Source organism: Onychostoma macrolepis, chromosome 22 (genome assembly GCF_012432095.1).
Source record: "Onychostoma macrolepis isolate SWU-2019 chromosome 22, ASM1243209v1, whole genome shotgun sequence".
Lineage (NCBI taxonomy): Eukaryota > Metazoa > Chordata > Actinopteri > Cypriniformes > Cyprinidae > Onychostoma > Onychostoma macrolepis.
Window position 1 is genome coordinate 12,736,831 of NC_081176.1, and position 21,299 is coordinate 12,758,129.

The 21,299-nt window shown below is 36.9% G+C and overlaps 1 protein-coding gene across 1 annotated transcript in view; it reads left to right on the forward strand.

The window, feature by feature from the left end:
• Positions 1-21,299, forward strand: part of LOC131529787 (NACHT, LRR and PYD domains-containing protein 12-like) — a 58,021-nt gene that overhangs the window by 26,591 nt on the left and 10,131 nt on the right. Inside the window, 2 exon segments of the mRNA XM_058759684.1 lie at positions 17,657-17,830; positions 19,371-19,541. Of these exon segments, the coding sequence (XP_058615667.1) occupies positions 17,657-17,830; positions 19,371-19,541 (345 nt within the window).

A 21,299-nucleotide genomic window follows, 5' to 3' on the forward strand; every position in this document is an offset into this window, starting at 1 on the left:
ACCCCATTAGGAAACAATACAGAGTATATAACACACTCCAGAAAACACAACAAGCATATCGCTGAGAACAAAATAAATAAATAATTAAATCGCTGAAAACACTGAATAGCCCATACACCTGGACATTTGACTGCACACGGGAATACATTAGCCTAAGCGTTTAAAAAAATATAAAACGTTTTTTTCAGTACATCCATGAGATTTCCATGTTCCACTTTTAAGACGCATCACTTAGCCACAACCTACAGATCCCACAACACAAACATAACATTCACAAACATAAAAGCAGAGCTGGGTACATTACTTACAAATTCAGTCAGTAACGTAATCCGTTACATTACACATTTTAGGTAATATAATCAGATTACTTTTAGCTTACTTTTCATTTAACTCGTTTATCACATTGATTGAACACTAGAACCGCCAGAGGTCGCTGTATACCTAAAAGCGCCAGCGGTTAAATTTTACTCACACACATGGCAACTGTTTTTATATGGCTAAAGAACATATTATTTCACTGTATTACGCCTCTGTCTTCACAAAGAAGTGTCTAGAGTTGTGAAATGATTATGTCTAGTCGTCAACTATATTTTCACCCTGTTGTTTTATGTCCAAGACTTTTTAATGCAGCCTAACACTAATCCATTATGGTCAGTAAGCTAAAAAAAAAAAAGCCTGCTATGACAACGAAAATTAGAAAGTAGTAAATATTTGGGTGGTGTAATATTATAATACAATGTCATTAATCAATATATTAGGATAAACCATGTTATTTAAATTACTAAAATAGCCAATAGACAATAATGAGCAATAATAATTCACCACACTGTATAGGATGATGCTAGGACAAATTCAAGTGCACAGCTTCACCTAGGCCCAGTTATTAATTTGTTTAGTTATATCATTTATAATTTGAATAACAGAACAACACCAATAAACTTCGGGTAATCAAAAAAAAGTTTTATAAATTACATAGATCGGATTTTTTTTTCTTCAGGAAACAGTCAACACAGTAGCAAACAATAAACGATATGACAGGACAAAAATTAAATAATAAAACCAAAGTTTGATCAATTATGAGTAACGTTAGGCTAAAACATCTAAATGTGATGTCTGGATCACTGTCAGATGAGCCGCCAGATGCTAAGCCGACCCAAGACGCATAACTTACCATCAGACTCTCCAACACTAATGGCATTTAGTGTTTCTAATACTTGCCTTCCATAAATCGCCTTCTTTTAGCCATTTTGACTTTATTTATGAAACCGATAACCGCTAAATCATGAGTGAAAGGCGTTGCCTAGAAATGTACAATGTTAAAACTAGTGCTGTCAATCGATTAAAAAATGTAATTGCGTTAATCACAGTCATGGACTGTCATGGACTGTGATTAATCATGATTAATCGCAAATTTAAAATACTAGGATTTACCTGTAAATGTGTTGAAAAAGAAATGCATGACAAACTAGTTTAAGGAAACCGTTCACACTTCCGACAGGTATGATACATAATCCTTATTATCCTTTTATCATTATTCTTTTGTTTTTATTCAGCCATTATCAGCCTTTATACTGGCAATAAAACGTTTACCAAGCCATATCGCTTCAGTCCCAGTATACATTTATCCAACTACTATCAAAAGTATTTCTAAATAAATACAACAAAACATTTTCTTGCGACCTTACGTGAAGTATTATGACAAAATGCATTATGAAGAAGAATTGGACCTGTTCTGCAGGTGCATTAGAGCTAACATTAGCATCATGCTTCATAAGACAATTTATGATATTAATAGTACACTTTTACTCAGAACTCACTTCGAACCACCATCGAGTGTTTGTAACAACTTCCTTTTGCGATCACATATGGAATTTGGTCGTTTACTGTTGTTAAAATATGCTATTTATAGCCTTTTATATCGCTGAACAAATTAGCATTTCAGATGTACACATTCAACTCAAGAAAATCACATACAAATATCCTATCTTAATCGTGTGTTTATTATCTTATATAATCTATAGTGGCTGTTGTCATGTTTATTTCTGCTGTGGAAAAGCCTTAACATGTATGCTCTGCTGAAACTCACCGCCTCTCCGTTCTTAAATTGCCAGGGATACATTCCAAGTATATATACATTAGTAAAAAGATCTATTTTAATTTTTATTTGTCTATATACACTCTGGGCGGCCGCGGTACATTATAAAAGTAGCCCAAAAAACCGCAACCCACGGCTCTGTAATTTTTTCCCGCGACTGTATTTTCAAAATAGCCCACTTGTGCCGCTACCCTGGCAACACTGGTTCATTGTACCCTCATCACACAATGATCGATAACCTTCCGTGCTGCGATGACGGGAAGAAGTTGGGGTCAAACCTTATCAAACGATTAATTTGCATTAGAAAAAATTAATGCGTTAATTTTTTTTTTTTATTAATCGCATGTGTTAACACGTTAATGTTGACACCCCTAGTTAAAACATAATCGGCAAGAAAATTGCAGCGCGAAAATATATGCATTATACAGGTGCTGGTCATATAATTACAATATCATCAAAAAGTTGATTTATTTCACTAATTCCATTCAAAAAGTGAAACTTGTATATTATATTGTTGTGAACTTTTATCTTCTACGAAGCAGAGACCAGGAGACGTTGGGATATCTTTCATACAGAAGTTATTGTTTATTGAGAACTCGCTGTACGTCGCTGTAGTCATCCAAGTCTAACTAAAGCAGTGATACATTGTAGTTTTAAATACATTTTAGGGGGCAGTGCTTAGGAATGGAGACCAAGCACCTGGGTGACGACTTTAAACAAAGCATGCAAATGAGAAAGACAGACCCAATCAACAACACTCGATTGCATTGATAATCCAATCAGTCTAACGATTCATGTCTGGGCCAGGGGGCTCCGAAAGCCATTTGCAGAACAAAAGATTCGTGTCTGGCTCATTTGGCTCATTTCACTTACAATAGGAGAACAGGAACTGGCAGGGACCTCTTTGCATCTGATGTAGTGATCTGACTCATGTCACCATTTTTCACCTTAAATGCTAAATACAAGGTATATAACTTCTTCAGTTTGTACACTATTACATTGGAATCTAAATTAAACATTTAAATAAATTTGTAATCCCACAATTCCCCCTTTGAGAGTTCTAATAACTCTCACAAAATACAAATTTAGACACTTAAAAGTTTATTCTTGTAACTTGTGATCGTTACAGGCACATAGCACTTGTTCTGTGTTGATTGTCTGTAATTGCATGCTGACACAGAAACAAAACATGCAATTATGGTCCGTGAAGTTCTTAATAATCTTTTCTGGTTGGAACTGTCATTTCTCGTGATGGGCGTGAGTCATTTGTTGCATGAAACACTTGATACTAACAGGTTTCCGAACCATGAAGAATTATCTTCAGCCATCAGGTGTAATTTTGCTGAAAGATCAAGAATGTCTTGATCATGTTGCTGGATGACTGAAGTTCTCGTATGTGATACTCTGCGTTGTGTATTTTTTTTTCTTTGTTCTGTCTTCCGTGACAGTTGGCTCGGCAGTGGGTCTCGTTGTCTTTTAGAGGTTGTGGCTTCATACGCAGGTAAGGAGTTCGGCGCGTATGGGTCTCAGGACAGCCATCATGTGGTATCTGCACAGAGGAAGAAAGAAAACAAAAGACAGCAGTATTTGTTCTAAAGACTACAAACATTAGGGTTGTATCCTCTGTTCAATCTCGTCTGCTATTGTTGTTCCTTCTTTCCCTATTTCTTAATTCCTGTGACACCTAAAGAACAGTGAGGTGAGGGTGGACTAGTGGATGGGGAAGGCCTATGAGGGATGTTCACCGCAGGGTTGGCCCCCGAAGCCTGTTGCTCTGGTTCTTCCCTGCGGCTCCTCACTGGTCCATGTGTCCTAACCTATCCCTGTAGGTGGAGGAACAACTTTACAGTGTGACACATGAGTCCAAGTTTTCCTTCCTGACACAATACTGCAGCTGCTGTAATCAACATCACTTGATGTGGTCCGTACCACTTAGGCTCTAATGGCTTGTTTCTGAACGACTTTATCATGACCCATTGACCTGGGATGATAGTGTGTCCACCTTCTAGTGGAGTCTGCCAACACGACTCAACTCTCTCTCTGGCACTCTGTACTGCCTTTGTGAGGTTTTCACAGTAAGTGATCAGGGCATCTGAAGCAATGTGAACATCAGCATTTCTAAGATCAATCACACCTGGCATCTGCATAGGACGCCCAGTAATAATCTCATGAGGGCTCAGTCCTACTGATCTGTTAGGTGACGCCTCATACTACACAGTACTGCGGGCAGTGCTTCAACCCATGGTACTCCTTCCTGATGCATTTTGCTTAGCCTGGTTTTGATTGTTCTGTTTGATCGTTCAACCTGTCCTGATGCTTGTGGCCTATAGGGACAGTGAAGGTTCCACTTAATCTTCAACATTCTAGACACTTCCTTGACTACCTGTCCTGTGAAGTGGGTACCTTGATCTGAGTCAATGCAATCTGGTAATCCCCATCTGGGAATGAAATCAGTAACAAGACATTTAGCAGTATGTGCAGCTGTAGCACGCCCTGTTGGATAAGCTTCTACCCATCTTGAGAATTTGTCTATTACTACCAAAACGTCAGTTTTTCCTTTACAAGGGGGCAATGATATGTAATCAACTTGCAGGTGACGAAATGGCCCTGGTGGAGCTGGGGTATGTGCTGCTGGTGTGGTGGCTGCTGGTACCTCATTATTTTTCTGACATGTTACACATCTCTTGACTGTTTCAGTGGCTATGTTTCTGAATTTTGGATTCCACCATTGATTTGAGAACCTGTGATTCATCGTTGCTGGACCACTGTGACCCAAATTGTGTATTTGTTGAGCCAAATATGGCAACAGTGATTCGGGAGCAACATACTTTCCCCCTTTGGTCCAGCAGCTGGATGAATCCACAGTGGCTCCTTTGTCTAACCATGTCCATGCTTCATATAGAGGAACGTCTTTATACAGATCAATGATTGATTCCGGAGGTAGAATTGTCTTCTGTGCTGTACTACCTGAACACACTTGTACAGTTGCATAGAAACAAGCCTGTTTAGCCGCTACATCAGCAAGAGCATTACCTTTAGCTTCCGTAGTATTAGTTGTGAGGTGTGCTTTCACTTTGATCACCGCTAATTTCTTTGGGAGTTTCATGGCAAACATTAAATCTTTCACTAATCCAGCATGCTTAATGGGGGATCCAGCAGAAGTTAGAAATTGTCTGGTTTGCCAAATAACACCAAAATCATGAATTACCCCAAAAGCATACCTGGAATCTGTGTAGATATTTGCAGCTGATCCTGAAGCTAGCGTGCATGCTCTTGTTAAGGCTACTAGTTCTGCAGCTTGAGCTGAAAAATGATCTGAAGTCGACCTGAAGCAACTACTTCAGTGGTGGAAGTTACTGCATATCCTGCTCGTCTGTTACCTTCAATAACTTGAGCTGAACCATCAACAAACAACTCCAATTCTGCGTTCTCTATGGGAGTTTCTGCTATTTCGCTTGTCGCTGCATATGTAAGCGTAACACAATCATGAGTCATTTCACCTTCACCCTCTAACACAACTTCAGTCATTGCAGACATCATACATGAGGATGGGTTCGTGACTGGTGCACGCTGTATAACAATGTTCGGGGCTGTGAGAGTTGCTAACCAATTTCCCCAACGGGAGGAGGTGACAGAAGTGACTTTGCTTGATTCATTAGTGCAGACACTGCGTGAGGGCATTTTACATTTACATTCTGACCTAACACCATTCCTGATGAAGCCTGAAGCGCTAGATGAACTGCCTGTACTGCTCTGAGGCATGGGCCCATACCTTGAGCGACTATGTCAAGTTTACCAGAATAGTAATGAATTGGGCGTAAGCTGCCCCCATGATCTTGCATTAGACATGCAGTCATAAAGCCTAAGTGTTCATGGACATAAAGCACAAAGGGTCTATCTGATTGGGCAATTCCTAATGCTGGTGCTTGACATAGTGCTCTCTTCAAATCATTAAAAGCTTTGAGATGAATTTCTTCCATACAAACAGTATCTGAATCTTTACCATGGCCTTTCAACAAATCATAGAGAGGCTGTGCAATCGAGGCATAGTCTTCAATCCAAGGTCTACAGTAACCTGCTGTTCCTAAAATGAGCGGAGTGTTTTAATGGTAGTAGGCGGAGGTATGGCTTTGACTGAAGCCGCCGATCTTGTGTAATGGATCTATTTCCTGCACCAATTGTTTGACCCAGAAATGTGACTTGCTTTTTAGCAATTTGAGCTTTGTGAAAGCTGCATTTGTGTCCTTTTTTATGCAAATAGTCCAACAATGCTGTCAATTCAATTTGATGTACCTCGTGGTCTGTTGAGGCAAGCATAATATCATCGACATATTGAATCATAGTGGACTGTTTGACTGGACATTCTGGGTCACACAAATCACGCCTGACAGCCTGATGGTATATGGTCTGCAATTCTGAAATCCCTGTGGCAGACGTGTCCACTGGTATTGTTCATAGTCAACTGTGAAAGCTAACCATGACTGGCTGTCAGAGTGCAACGGTACAGAAAAGAATCCATTAGACATATCAATTACTGAAAAAATCTTACAATCTAATGGTAAGCCATTACAAATTGTAGATGGATCTGCCACTAGGGGGGTGATTTTATCAATATGTTTATTGGCTACTCTGTAGTCTATTGTAAGTCTCCATGTCCCATTTGATTTCTTGATGGGCCATATGGGTGAATTACATGGACTGTTGGTTTTAACTAGCACTCCTTGCTTCAGCAACTTTTCTACAATAGGTTTGATTCCTGTATAGCTTCCTTATTAATCGGATATTGTTTGGTGACCGGAGGTGGATTTCCGTCAATTTAACTGGTTCTACACCTGTTAACAAACCACAATCATCCTTGTCTTTAGCCCAAATTAGATGATTCTGTAAGAAAGCATACTCAGTAGGGATTGCATTATTGGTAGAAACTTGTGCTGAGGAAATTTTTATGCTAGCGGATTCTGAGGACACGCCTAACGTTAGATGTACTTGTCTCAGAAGATCCATGCCTAAAATTGCACCTGTATTTAATGGAGCACATAGCAATTTTGTAGTCAGAGTTTTTGGGCCAAATTGTACCTCTATGGGCGGGTTTCATACAAAACAGAATCTTCACCTATTACGCCAGTTAAACAAAGTTTGGTTTTCTTGTATGGGATGTTTAAAACTTGTGCCAATTTTGTAGGAATTACTGTACACTCTGCACCTGTATCAAGCAAAAATCAATCTCTTTCTCTTTACGCTACCTTTCACAAAAATTATTTTGTCATTGTGATGGATTACAGGGAAAGGTAGCTACTCACAGCCCCAACAATTAGTTTTTTCCTGGTCTTGTTGTGCTCTTAGAAGAGCCTGTACGAGCTGTCCTAAAGTTTCAGTGGTCACTGGCGGAACTACTTCAGGGTTGTAGGCAGGCTGAGGAGGAGCAGAATTATGCATACCATTTCTTTTACTATCTTGCAACTTCTTCCTACACTCTTTCTCCCAATGTCCTAATTTTTCACAGTAGTTGCATTTGCCTTCTCTTTTAGACCATCTCTTATCTTGTTTTGTTGTGTTAAACGTAGCTGCTGCTACTCTCACTTTTGCCTTGACATCAGCATCTCTTTCCCATGTAGCTAACCTGTCTAGGTTACTTCTGAGAGTTCTGTTAGACCAAGTTAGATCTAAGAATGGTAAAGCTTTTCTGTATTCGGCTACAAGGCCATCTGACCAGATACGAACTAGGGGTCCCTTGTCATCTAGCACACTTTCAGGGTCATCAACAATTCCACTGTAAATTACAGCTGACTGACAAAATCTCTCAGTATATTCACTCACAGTTTCTTCTTTCTTTTGCACACAGGTAGTAATTCTAGACCAATCTATTTTGGGTCCCAAGATATTCTTTAGGATTTTCAAAATACCTTCTCTTAAATCACCTTTACTTGCATGTCGCAGTTCAGAAGTAACAGCAGTTTCAAAACTGTTGAATTCAGATTCAGTTAGAATTTGTGACATCAACTGCGTTACCTCTGTTAAAGACATGTCGTAAAGGCGCATTTTACTGATCAATACTCTTCTAAATTCAGAAAAATGTGTGCGTGCTGAGGGTAAGCTCTGAGACAGTCTCTATATCTTTAGGTCCTAGTGTTTTGGCAACAGTTTGTACTGGCACAACAGAAGAGTTGAGGGGAACACTTTCAGTTTCCTCAATTCTGAGAGATCTTCTCCGAGCACCACAAACATTGACCGAATTTACAGGCACATCAATTACTGATTGGAGAGCTACATCTCTTTCAAAGAATGCTTGTAAATCAGGGTAAATGCTATCCGGCTGGCTAACTTCCACATCAGTTTTGCTGCAGCTTTGTTGCGGTTCAATTTCTTAGTCAAAGAGGATATTCTAGCTTGAAGCTCATTGTTCTGTTTCTCTAGCTCTGAGTTACGCTGAGATTGTTGTGTAGCTAGTGCTAAACCAAATTCTCTGTGGCAGCAGATAATGCCTTTCACATTGTTCTTGCGAACACATGCTCCTAATACCTTTTACACTCATCTACAGACCAAGTCTTATCTGGATGGATCTCATATTTCTGAATTAGTTCTTGTCTAACTTTTCAGTGACTATTAGGTTCATTTGCACTCCTAACAGTGATTTGAATTCGCTATCTGACCACAAAGGAGTCGCAAGACCACCCTTTTCTGTTGTTGGAATCAGCCTAGCATTCCTTCTAACCATTTTGTACGTTTCTTCTGTACCACACAAACAAAAACACTAAAACTTCTCTGATCAACAGAGGGTACACTTGTTAACACAGCTTAACTATTGTTAACTTTGTTACCACACAATCAAAACACTAAAACTTCTCTGATCAACAGAGGATAAACCAAAATTATTAGCATGAAATGCTAAACTTCTCTGTGAAAAGAGGATAAACCAAAATAACTAGCACGTAAATGCCAATCTTCCCTGCCTACACAGAACAGAGGATAAAACAATATTAGCACTTGATGCTAAACTTCCCTGCCTGGACAGAGGGTAACTTCATCTCTAAAAGTTCATTTTTAGAGGAAAACTTAGTTAACCAAACCCTACAGCTGTCTGTTAACTCTTCTCTGACGGCGCAGAGGATAAACAAATTTGTACTGGTCTTAAAGGTTCTTTTGGATTAGAGACAGCACTCACCACAACCTTGGTTGAGAGAAAAATTCAGTCTGGAAATCTTTGTTCAGCTTGAAGTTTTCGCTGGATTCCAAAAGATGCAGTCTGGAAGCAGATCTTTGTTTGAGCTTGAAGTTTTCAAAACTGGATTCAGGTGAGGAAGCTGGAACTCTATCCGGGTCACGGCACCATCTGTTGTGAACTTTTATCTTCTACGAAGCAGAGACCAGGAGACGTTGGGATATCTTTCATACAGAAGTTACTGTTTATTGAGAACTCGCTGTGCGTCGCTGTAGTCATCCAAGTCTAACTAAAGCAGTGATACATTGTAGTTTTAAATACATTTTAGGGGGGAGTGCTTAAGAATGGAGACCAAGCACCTGGGTGACGACTTTAAACAAAGCATGCAAATGAGAAAGACAGACCCAATCAACAACACTCGATTGCATTGATAATCCAATCAGTCTAACGATTCATGTCTGGGCCAGGGGGCTCCGAAAGCCATTTGCAGAACAAAAGATTCGAGTCTGGCTCATTTGGCTCATTTCACTTACAATAGGAGAACAGGAACTGGCAGGGACCTCTTTGCATCTGATGTAGTGATCTGACTCATGTCACCATTTTTCACCTTAAATGCTAAATACAAGGTATATAACTTCTTCAGTTTGTACACTATTACATTGGAATCTAAATTAAACATTTAAATAAATTTGTAATCCCACAATATTCATTCATTACACACAGACTGATATATTTCAAATGTTTATTTCTTTTAATTTTGATGATTATAACTGACAACTAAGGAAAATCCCAAATTCAGTATCTCAGAAAATTAGAATATTGTGAAAAGGTTCAATATTGAAGACACCTGGTGCCACACTCTAATCAGCTAATTAACTCAAAACACCTGCAAAGGCCTTTAAATGGTCTCTCAGTCTAGTTCTTGTGGGATTACAAATTTATTTAAATGTTTAATTTAGATTCCAATGTAATAGTGTACAAACTGAAGAAGTTATATACATTGTATTTAGCATTTATGGTGAAGATGATGACATCAGATGAACGATTCAAGAGGTTCCTGCCAGTTCCTGTTCTCTTATTGTAAGTCTAATGAGCCAGACGACGGAGACTCTTGCCTTTTGTTTGTAATGGCTCTAGGGGCCCCGGCCAGTCTTTGGGTAGTTAGGCTGATTGGATTAGGAGTGATTAAATCAGGCAGGATGCTATACCTGAATACTTCATTTGCATGCCTTAAGGTTGTCACCCAGGTGCTTGGTTTCCATTCCTAAGCACTGCCCCCTAAATGTATATACACTACAATGTATCACTGCTTTTAGTTAGACTTGGATGACTACAGCGACGCACAGCGAGTTCTCAATAAAGAGTAACTTCTGGATGAAAGATATCCCAACGTCTCCTGGTCTCTGCTTCGTAGAAGATAAAAGTTCACAACATTCTGTAGGCTACACAATCATGGGGAAGACTGCTGACTTGACAGTTGTCCAAAAGACGACCATTGACACGTTGCACAAGGAGGGCAAGACACAAAAGGTCATTGCAAAAGAGGCTGGCTGTTCACAGAGCTCTGTGTCCAAGCACATTAATAGAGAGACGAAGGGAAGGAAAAGATGTGGTAGAAAAAAGTGTACAAGCAATAGGGATAACCGCACCCTGGAGAGGATTGTGAAACAAAACCCATTCAAAAATGTGGGGGAGATTCACAAAGAGTGGACTGCAGCTGGAGTCAAGCCACTCTTGATCAACAGACAGCGTCAGAAGCGTCTCGCCTGGGCTAAAGACAAAAAGGACTGGACTGCTGCTGAGTGGTCCAAAGTTATGTTCTCTGATGAAAGTAAATTTTGCATTTCCTTTGGATATCAGGGTCCCAGAGTCTGGAGGAAGAGAGGAGAGGCACACAATCCACGTTGCTTGAGGTCCAGTGTAAAGTTTCCACAGTCAGTGATGGTTTGGGGTGCCATGTCATCTGCTGGTGTTGGTCCACTGTGTTTTCTGAGGTCCAAGGTCAACGCAGCCGTATACCAGGAAGTTTTAGAGCACTTCATGCTTCCTGCTGCTGACCAACTTTATGGAGATGCAGATTTCATTTTCCAACAGGACTTGGCACCTGCACACAGTGCCAAAGCAACCAGTATCTGGTTTAAGGACCATGGTATCCCTGTTCTTAATTGGCCAGCAAACTCGCCTGACCTTAACCCCATAGAAAATCTATGGGGTATTGTGAAGAGGAAGATGCGATATGCCAGACTCAACAATACAGAGAAGCTGAAGGCCACTATCAGAGCAACCTGGTCTCTCATAACACCTGAGCAGTGCCACAGACTGATCGACTCCATGCCACGCCGCATTGCTGCAGTAATTCAGGCAAAAGGAGCCCTAACTAAGTATTGAGTGCTGTACATGCTCATACTTTTCATGTTCATACTTTTCAGTTGTCCAAGATTTCTAAAAATCCTTTCTTTGTATTGGTCTTAAGTAATATTCTAATTTTCTGAGATACTGAATTTGGGATTTTCCTTAGTTGTCAGTTATAATCATCAAAATTAAAAGAAATAAACATTTGAAATATATCAGTCTGTGTGTAATGAATGAATATAATATACAAGTTTCACTTTTTGAATGGAATTAGTGAAATAAATCAACTTTTTGATGATATTCTAATTATATGACCAGCACCTGTATAGCAGGTAAATTTGACCTGCGTGGCGCTTATAGGTATAAATGCTCCGTTTTTTAATCTGGTTTTATCTAAATAATTTTTAACAACATTGGATTGTAAATGACATAATTTTAGTAAAAGTCAGTGACTGGGAGACTTGAATGTTTTGTTGAAAATCTGTTATGTACATTTGAAAAACAGCCACGGGTAAAATTTACCCCGTGGCGGTTCTACTGTTAAATAGCATTATCTTGTACCATAATGATGTAAACAATGCAAAGAGTAAGAAAACTTGTTCCATTCATTGTAATTTAAACATGAAGTGCATTAAACATATTACATCAAGGTTTCCCAAACTAGGGTTTGTAAAGGAACTGCAGAGGGGTAGTGAGTTTAATGAAAAGCTGACAATTAATTAAATCATAAAAAAGGTAAATGAAAATAAATCATTTTAAAACAAACTCCCTTTCTTTTTTAATTTGAACTCCCTTTCGAAGAAATTCTCTTCACTTGGCTGCCATATTTGCAATGCCTCCGGGCAGCTCGTACAAGACCTATCTTAATGAATGGGGGAATCCTGAAATCTCAAAAACTGCTCGCTGAACTCACAATTAAATTACATATGTCAAATCGGCAACAAAAATCTGAAATTAATTGCCCCATGAATGTTGTTTCTTACGCTCAAATAGCGTTTAAAAAGCTTATTTTTCAGGCTAGACCAGGCATTGCGCATGCAGAGTCATACCGTGCTTTTGACTGCGCATATGCATTGGCTGGTCTAGGCAGGTTTCTATGGGAAATTTGGTTCTTTCATTTAGAAGGTGGGACTATACCTCCATATTGCGCGTTGCAGTTTCTCCCATTCATAAGTATAGGAGAGAACCATCTTTGCATTTCTATAGTCTTTGTTTTAAATAAAATACTTACTAAAAAAAGATGAAATGTTTTTATTTACCTGCATGCAATGTGATCATTAATCAGCATCTAAGAAACCGTGAGCATGCTTAATAATGTTACTTAATTATTGAAATATTTATTTTTGTTATTTTTAAGGGGTACGTAACCTTAACTGTCACCATCCCGTATACGGGACGCCTAAGTTTACTTCATTATATTACCATTAAATCCTAATGTAATCATGACAAACTATATATCATTGGAGTGGTCTAAGACTCCAAAATAGATAATTTACCATTTTTTGTTGTTACAAATATTGTAGTAACAGTAATAGATTCATTTATGACAAGAGTGCGCCAAGAGTCTATGATAAATCTACAGGAGTTCTGACCTTTGTCACAAAAAGTCTTTATTTCTTTGCCTTTTTCCCTATCACGTTTTAGCAATCATCATAAGTTATATACCATTTGAAAGCTTAAAATCTCAAAATTTATCCTGTGAAAATCATTTTGAAATCAGACATTGCGTTACCATGGAAATGGTACTTCAAAATGTTTTAGCAGTCTCCTCCCCCTTAGCGGGGGTGTCATATTACAAAATGTGTTATGGCCTTTTAGAATAAAAACTTTTTATAATCTTGACAAAATACATATCGTTGGAAAGGTCTGAGTTTCAAGATTCCATATTTGGTGGTTATTTTGTTATAGATGTAATATTGAGAGAGAAATTGATAGATTTGTGACAGAAATGCATCAAAAAATAATAATTCAATAGAGTTTGGATGGCACCCGGTGGCTGTTTGTGGTATAACGCCATTTTTTTAATATCGACTTCAAAATTGGAACACAACTTATGTAGACATATGGCTTTCATTTTATAGCAATTTTGGATTTTTAACTTTTTTTAAATATTTATTTTATATAAAATAAAATAAAAAATAGTATAATACATTTTCTTTACAGTAAATTTAAACTTCTATAACGTTTCAATACTTTAATTTTATTAAATGATTTCACTTCTGTAATAATCTGATAATTGTCTTCTTTAAAAAGAGACCAACCTTAGATCTGTATTCAGAAGTGTACATGAATTATAATAATTTAAGTTTGGATAGTGCACTTTCTCGTGAATTTTCAAAAATGGGGATGACAGTTAAGGGGTTAAAGCAAATATATTTGGTGAATAAGGTTTAGATGACAAAGTTTTGGAATTCCTGCATTACATGTAACTTAGAAATTATGTGATTATGTGCATTTTAATGAGTTATAATTAATAATACATGGTTAAAAAACCTACATAGTAATAATTCATATAAAAATGAATGTGTTCATCAGTAGCCTAGTTGATGCAATTATGAAAACCTTCTAAAAACCTGAAATTATTTTTGTAAATCCAGTGTCCAAATGCTGTCGCCACCTGACTAATGACTGATCTTTGTTTGAATGTCCACAAAACTGGACTATATATACATATATAATATGTGTATAGTGATTTAAGTGATATGCTATTTATACTAAGTGCAAATAGTTATAGATCAGGGGTCTTCAACACGTCGCTCGCAAGCTACCAGTAGCTCGTGGCCTGATTGGATGTAGCGCGCCAAGACACATATTGACATATCGGCCGTGAGGTTATTTTAATGATCCTGTTACGTATTTTAATTATCATTAAACCCGTATTTGATTATCGTGATTTGAAAAACTTAAAGTAAATACAGTTCAGCTTTAATGAAAGTTATTAAGAATCTCACGCAGACGCAACACGTAGAGTAGTTTTGTTTTGTGTGAAAGCATGACTGAAAGCAGACTGCTGAGGGAAATTATATGAAAGAATATTTGATTTCATTGTGTAAATTTCATTTCATTTGTGTGAATGCATAATAGGAAACCCACTGTCTAAAGAAAAATTTCGATTGCATTTGCTTTCTATCTTCCCTCCGTGTAATACGTAATAAAGCAGTGTTTAAAGCTCAGCGCATTTTTGTTTCTCAGAGGTTACCGTGGAAACAGCTCTGTTATGCAGTTCATAAGTGCCATCTGCTGTCAAACTGTGGATTTACAAATTCATTCAGTTTGTCTGCCATATTTTTGTTCAGACAAATGCGAAAATCAGCCCAGATTTTTGTTGTAAATCTTAAATCTTGTTTATGGAGCAGATACAATTTAATTTATCATTCTGACTCATCCTTTTATTAAAAAAAAAAAAAAGATTTAAAGGCTGATATGTTATAATTTTATTTAAAAAAAATGGTCAAAACTTTATTTGAACATGTAGTACATGTCAGTAGATAACATGTTATGAATATTTTTTTGTTAGTTTAAAATCTGGACATGATTTTTTAATGTTTTATTTCACTGTTTATGCAAACAAAAAGTGCATAGTGCAATTTTATTTGTTGGCTTTTGTCATAAAACTTTTCATAAAAATATTTCAGTGTGTTCAGTACTTTTTTAATATTTCCAGCACATTTTAACAACGTCGTGTATAACAGTTTGGATTTATACATTATTTAAGAGATTTAAGTACTGTTTAACATTGGTAGCTCTCAGCCGCTTTCATTTTTAAAAAGTAGCTCCCGAATGAAATAAGGTTGGAGACCCCTGCTATAGATTATATTCATACTATGTTAAAATAACAGGATATTCTGCTAATTACTTATTGCAAATAGTGGCAATTATCTGCACCTTAGTATTGTAATATATTATAAAACAGTATGCAATAATAACTTATTGAGTGTAAATCTTAATTTTAATTCAAATTATTAAATGGATGCCACCTTATTGGGACAAAAGCCCTCCCTACACCTACCCTAACCCTACCCGATACTTTTTCAACTTTTGGATTATTTCCTTCATTTTTATTAAAAACAAATGCTTTTCTAATGTGATTTGAAATGTGAAAAAAAGTTCGCCAAAAGGCGGATTCGAACCCGGGTCGATCGCGTCTAAAAGAGTATAACACACACTTTGACGACTGAGTTCCATCTTTTGTAATGTTGACTAATCCAATTACACGTTGGTGAGCGGAGTTAGTGTAAATAGCCTCTGCCAAACAAGGCGGGCTATTTGCACTTAGTGTAGAGGCTGATTTAAATAGACACTCTGATTTTTTCCCCCCCAACAGTTAAACAGTTGCCCACAGAAAAAACAGGTGGTGCTGCAGCACCCCCACTTCCCGCGCCTCTGAGTTTACGTCGACTTGTTTGAATGAAAAACGGTTTTCTGTTTAACAGCCGCCGACGCTCCCGTAGTTCAGAATGGGCTCAGCCCTCCCCCCGCTCATTTGCCATATAGGGTTGGGCCGATAGACGATGCCATCGTCCAGCGCCAATGGCTGATAGACATCACGATGTTAAGCCGGTGTCATGAGAAATTGAGTCCCCCCTCGAAATCAGGTCCGCTTAGGACCCCAAGCGATCCCATTGGCTCAAATTATTTTTAATAGGTACTGTCTGTAGTGTCCGAATACAATTCCTACAAAATCATGTAATGATAAATGCTGTTTAAACAACGTTATAATGATAATTAATGTCTGTATTCGTTATCTTATGTACTAGCATAGCATGCAGATACCTGATTAGTTGCATAGCTTATTTTATACAGGAATTTGCACTTATCCTACATGTGCTCACAATTTTTTTTTAAAATTATGTTATATATTAAGTGTTAAATGTCAAATGTTTTATTTGATAAATAAATCTAAATAATGATTTTCATTTAATTTTCACTTAATAGTATATTATTACTTTTATTTATTAATTAGCAGTTAATCAAGTGTAAGAAATTACGTTTAATTTGTTTCATTATGCACTATATAGTAAGCCATACGTTTTTACATTAATATCTTTATGTATTTATTTAGACAATGGGATCACTCAGGGTCCTAAGTGGACTCGATTTCGAGGGGGGACTCGATTTCTCATGACACCGGCATCGTGATCCCGCCCCCGTACCATCCCAATACTGTGTACGGAAAGAAAATGACGTGTACTATGGAACTCCTTAAAGGGAATAAATACGAGATGGGAGGAAAATATATATTTCAATACTTTCTCTCGCAGTTTTATCGTTGGGTAGCCTAATCATACTGTATATAAAATTACGGGCATCAGGGAGCCGCTATTATGCCTTGCATTGAAACTGCTTTTGAATGCACGATCGCTTTTTAGTTTCACTTTCACATTCGAGATTTGCAATCGAACGCGCACTGTTTATACTATGGAGCGGCAGTACTTGCCACACATTTTACAAGATCAGATGCTTGTCAGTGGTGCTCAGGATCTGTAAATCATTCGCCATCATCCTCAGTCATCTCACTGTTTATGTGGTAACTGAAATTTGATGTACTATAATACAACTGTAATAGGCAACTGTTAGCAATCGTTATTTGTTTTCCGTGCCTATCTGAATACAGAATTACTATTCGGGCAAAAAGTGTTGCATCATTTTATGTTTTATGTTATGTTACATTTTCACTGTTTACAACGGCAGGGCCTGCCATCTTGTCTTTTTGGCTTGTTGTTTCTGATTACACTTTAACCCCAAGGTGGAAATCCAGATCAAATCCCAGAAGGGAAAATCAAAACAAAATAAAGTTAAAACTTGTTTTGAACAATTTCTTTGTCATCTGCAGATTAATTTTAAGTAGGGGGGAAAAAAATGGTTTTAAATCGTAAATCAGATTTTTTTATGCCATATCGCCCAGCCCTAGTCAAGACCTGCCTGGAACTACTTTAGCTGTGCAGTTATTGAAAATGATCTGCACATCTTTTCAGCCTCTTACATTTAATTGTGATTTGTGCAGTGGATGAATAGATGAATGTGAACCAAAATGTTTTTATTTTCTCTAGACTGTCTAACTGCAGTATCACAGAAGAAGGTTATAAAGCTCTGGCTTCAGCTCTGAGATCAAACCCTTCACACCTGATAGAGCTGGATCTCACAGGAAATGATCCTGGACAATCAGGAGTGAAGCAGCTCAGTGATTTACTACAGGATCCAAACTATCAACTGAAGAAACTGAGGTGAGAAGTGATGAAATAACGCAAAATATATGATATGCAGGTTAAATGTTTATACAAAATATTTTTTTAGTAATACAGTAAACTGTTAAATTTGTTGCATCTGAGGATGTTGTTATTGGTGATAAATATCAGCACAGTTTAGTTGTGATACAAGCCACAGTACAAGTTAAATATATATTATGTGCTGATAATCAGTATTGTGATTTAAAAAAAAAAAAAAGTTTTGTTTTTAAAGCAGTACATATGACACGTGTATTTACGTATGTGAAGTGTGTGTGTGTGTGTGTGTGTGTGTGTGTGTGTGTGTGTGTGTTTGTGTGTGTGTGTAACAATTGTGTTGAGTATGTGTATATCTCTATTATGCATTTCCTAATCTATATGTAGAACAGCCTGTTTGTAGAAGGTCAGAGGAGACTGTTTATAGGGGCATTAAAGTGGATATTAAAATTTTCTAAAAATTTTTACATTATAATTTAATTTCTGTCAAACTCTGATTCTCATCACTGTATCGATCTACAACAGGGACCGTTCACAGCATCTTCAGTTTTTGCTCTAAGAGTATTTCACAAAGTGCTTTAATGTTAAAACCAGCTCCAAAATCTGAGAATTTAGAGGTAGTAAGGAGGACTAATGTGCTTTGGAATGTAAACTTTTTATAAATATTTCATGATAATTTCCCTTAAGTGTAATTATGTACAAGTTGGAGAGGAGGTAACATCTGTTTTTGCGTCCAGTTTGGATTTCTTTTTACACAATTTACACGTCTTACTATCAGCCATGATTATTCTAGTCTGTTAATTAAAAGGCTGCTTACAGTGTATGCATTTCTGCTAATCGATTGTGAGATGGAGACATGTAAGAGGCTGACAGTTAGCTGAACATACATTTGTTTAATTAGTGACACTTAGCCTACATTTTAAAAATCTTTATTTGAATATGGCAACATGATATCTGGTGCTACAATATTTCTATGACATAGACCCATCATATATCAGCCAATCACAGTGGCCATAGTTAGTAAGCTTCATGACATTAGTAACGAGGTCAACCCCGCTCTTTCCCGCCTAAAATTTCTCCCCATTCCTTAGTAAAAGTTGGTCTCAGCAGCTTTGTGAATAGGTTTTAAGAGGAAACTCTTACCATAAGGTCTTTTACTGCTGTTTAGGAGAACTCTTTGTGGTAAAATAAAATGTTTTGTGAATACGGCCCCTATGAGTCTCCAGGTCTTAACAAATGTGCGGTGACCAGAAAGACCTTGAGACTAATCAAAATAGTAACTTCACTGTACATATTTGTACTGAAAATCGAGATCTAGTGAGCTTTTGCCTTCTGCTCCTCAGGACTGTGACAGTTGTGACAGTGCAGGACTTTTGCACTGTCACAACGTTTCTTTAAATTAAATATTTGAAAGTCAAAAAGTCATTATTATTTTTGTGTGTATTTATGTTCAAAGAAAAAGTGCTAAAAGCAACTAGATCTTGTCATTAGAAACAACAATGAAGTAAAATAAAATAACCATATTAAATTGAATCATCTGCAGGTTTTTGGGTCCTGCTGCAGATGAAGCCTGTCAGTATGTGACTGGAATTGTGGGTAAAAACCCGTTACTCCTGAGTGAGCTGAATCTGAGAGGACATGAACTAGGAGACACACGAGTGAATCAGATCGCTGCTCTACTGCAGGATAAACACTGTACACTCAACACACTGACGTGAGTATTTCACAAAATGTAAAATGTTACATTACTTTTAATACTAATAGTATTGTACTTCATAATGCTATTTTCTCATTTGTTTAAGCCAGAGGCATCACAGTCACAATAATATGGAGTTTTAAAGCTAAACAGCCCATCAAAGAAACAAATAATTATTAGCTTAGCTTTGATCATGGGTCAATAATTATTTTTAGTAGATTACTGTAGATGGAGAACAATGATACAAATAACTTTCATGTGTTAATTCTGTGTAATATAGGCTAAATGTATGTACACATATGTTATTTTCAAAAGTATGCATTTTATATCTACACAAGATATAGCTTGAAAGTGTATTGATGTGTGCTTAAAATTAGGTGATTTTTAAAGCTAAGGGTTGTGAAGCAAATTACTTGTTAAAAACAATTCAACAAAAAATGTTTAGTGCCTGTTTCAGATCAAAGACCCCCATATATATCTTTTAAATGTTGATTATTGAAATGAATGTACTTTATTTATTTATTGTAATAATACTCTGAATATATACCAAACCACCAGCAGGTGGCGGCAATTCATTGTCTTAATGAGAGAGTCATTCAGTTTTTTAATTAATTAAATTATTGTTTCAAATCGCTGCTTCATTCAGAAAACAAGGCAAGTGACTGACTTTATGAATGGGTCACTGAATCATTGGCTCACTTGATTTGTTCTAAAAAGTGGATTCATTCAAGAACAAGACACCATTGTCTGCTTCTTGGAAAGGCACAACAGTTCTGCTGTGGCTTTGTTTGCAACAATACTGACAATATTTTGTGTAAAATGTAAGAATATTAACAACTTGTTTACTTAACTGTTGTAAAAAATCAATATCACATTTGCAGATATTTGGGGAAAACAGCACTCTTGCTCTTGTTAAACTACATGATATGATGTAAATATAAGATAAAAACCCATACAGGAGCTTCATTTGCCCTCTTATCTAGTATTTTAGGGTCATGTAACACAATTTTCATGGGCTACATCACATCCTGAATCATGTCCAGCAGCTGCATGCAATGTGAGATGACATACTGGGCTAGGCAGGGTTTGTTAAGTGTTGTGTTTTTCCCAAAATTATTATTAATGTAGTTAACTAAGGAAACCTTGCTGTAAACAGTGTGGCTGAGAACAACAAACCTAAACACATTTGACCCATTGAGTGACACTGACACAGAAGAACCAGTCTTAAAATTGGCATAAAGTGAGTGGAAGAGAAGAAATGTTTTATAACACTAAAAATGCAATTACGAGAGAATTTCAAGGTTTGAGGGTAAGGTTTATAAATGGTTTTGAAAGAAATATCTTGCTAATGCTAATCAAGGTTGCATTTATTTAATAAAAATACAGTAAAAACAGTAAATCTACAGTTTGAAACTGTTTTCTATTTGAAAATATTTTAAAATGTATTTTTCTTCACATGCAACAGCTCCATTGCTCCAGCTTTCAGGGTCACGTGATCCTTCAGAAATCATCCTGATTGCTGCTCAAGAAGCATTTATTCTTATTATTATAGCTATTATATATATATATAACTGAAAATATTTATGATGCTCAGTAATTGTGTGGAGGTGTTTCCATTTTTTGATTAACAGAAAGATTGAAATATAAATACAAAATGGAAAATAGAAATGTGAATTATTTGAAATGATTTAAAATAGAAATATGTATTAACATTATTCATGTCTTTACTCATTACTTTAAATATTTTTATTGCACATTTTGCATTTTTATTGCACA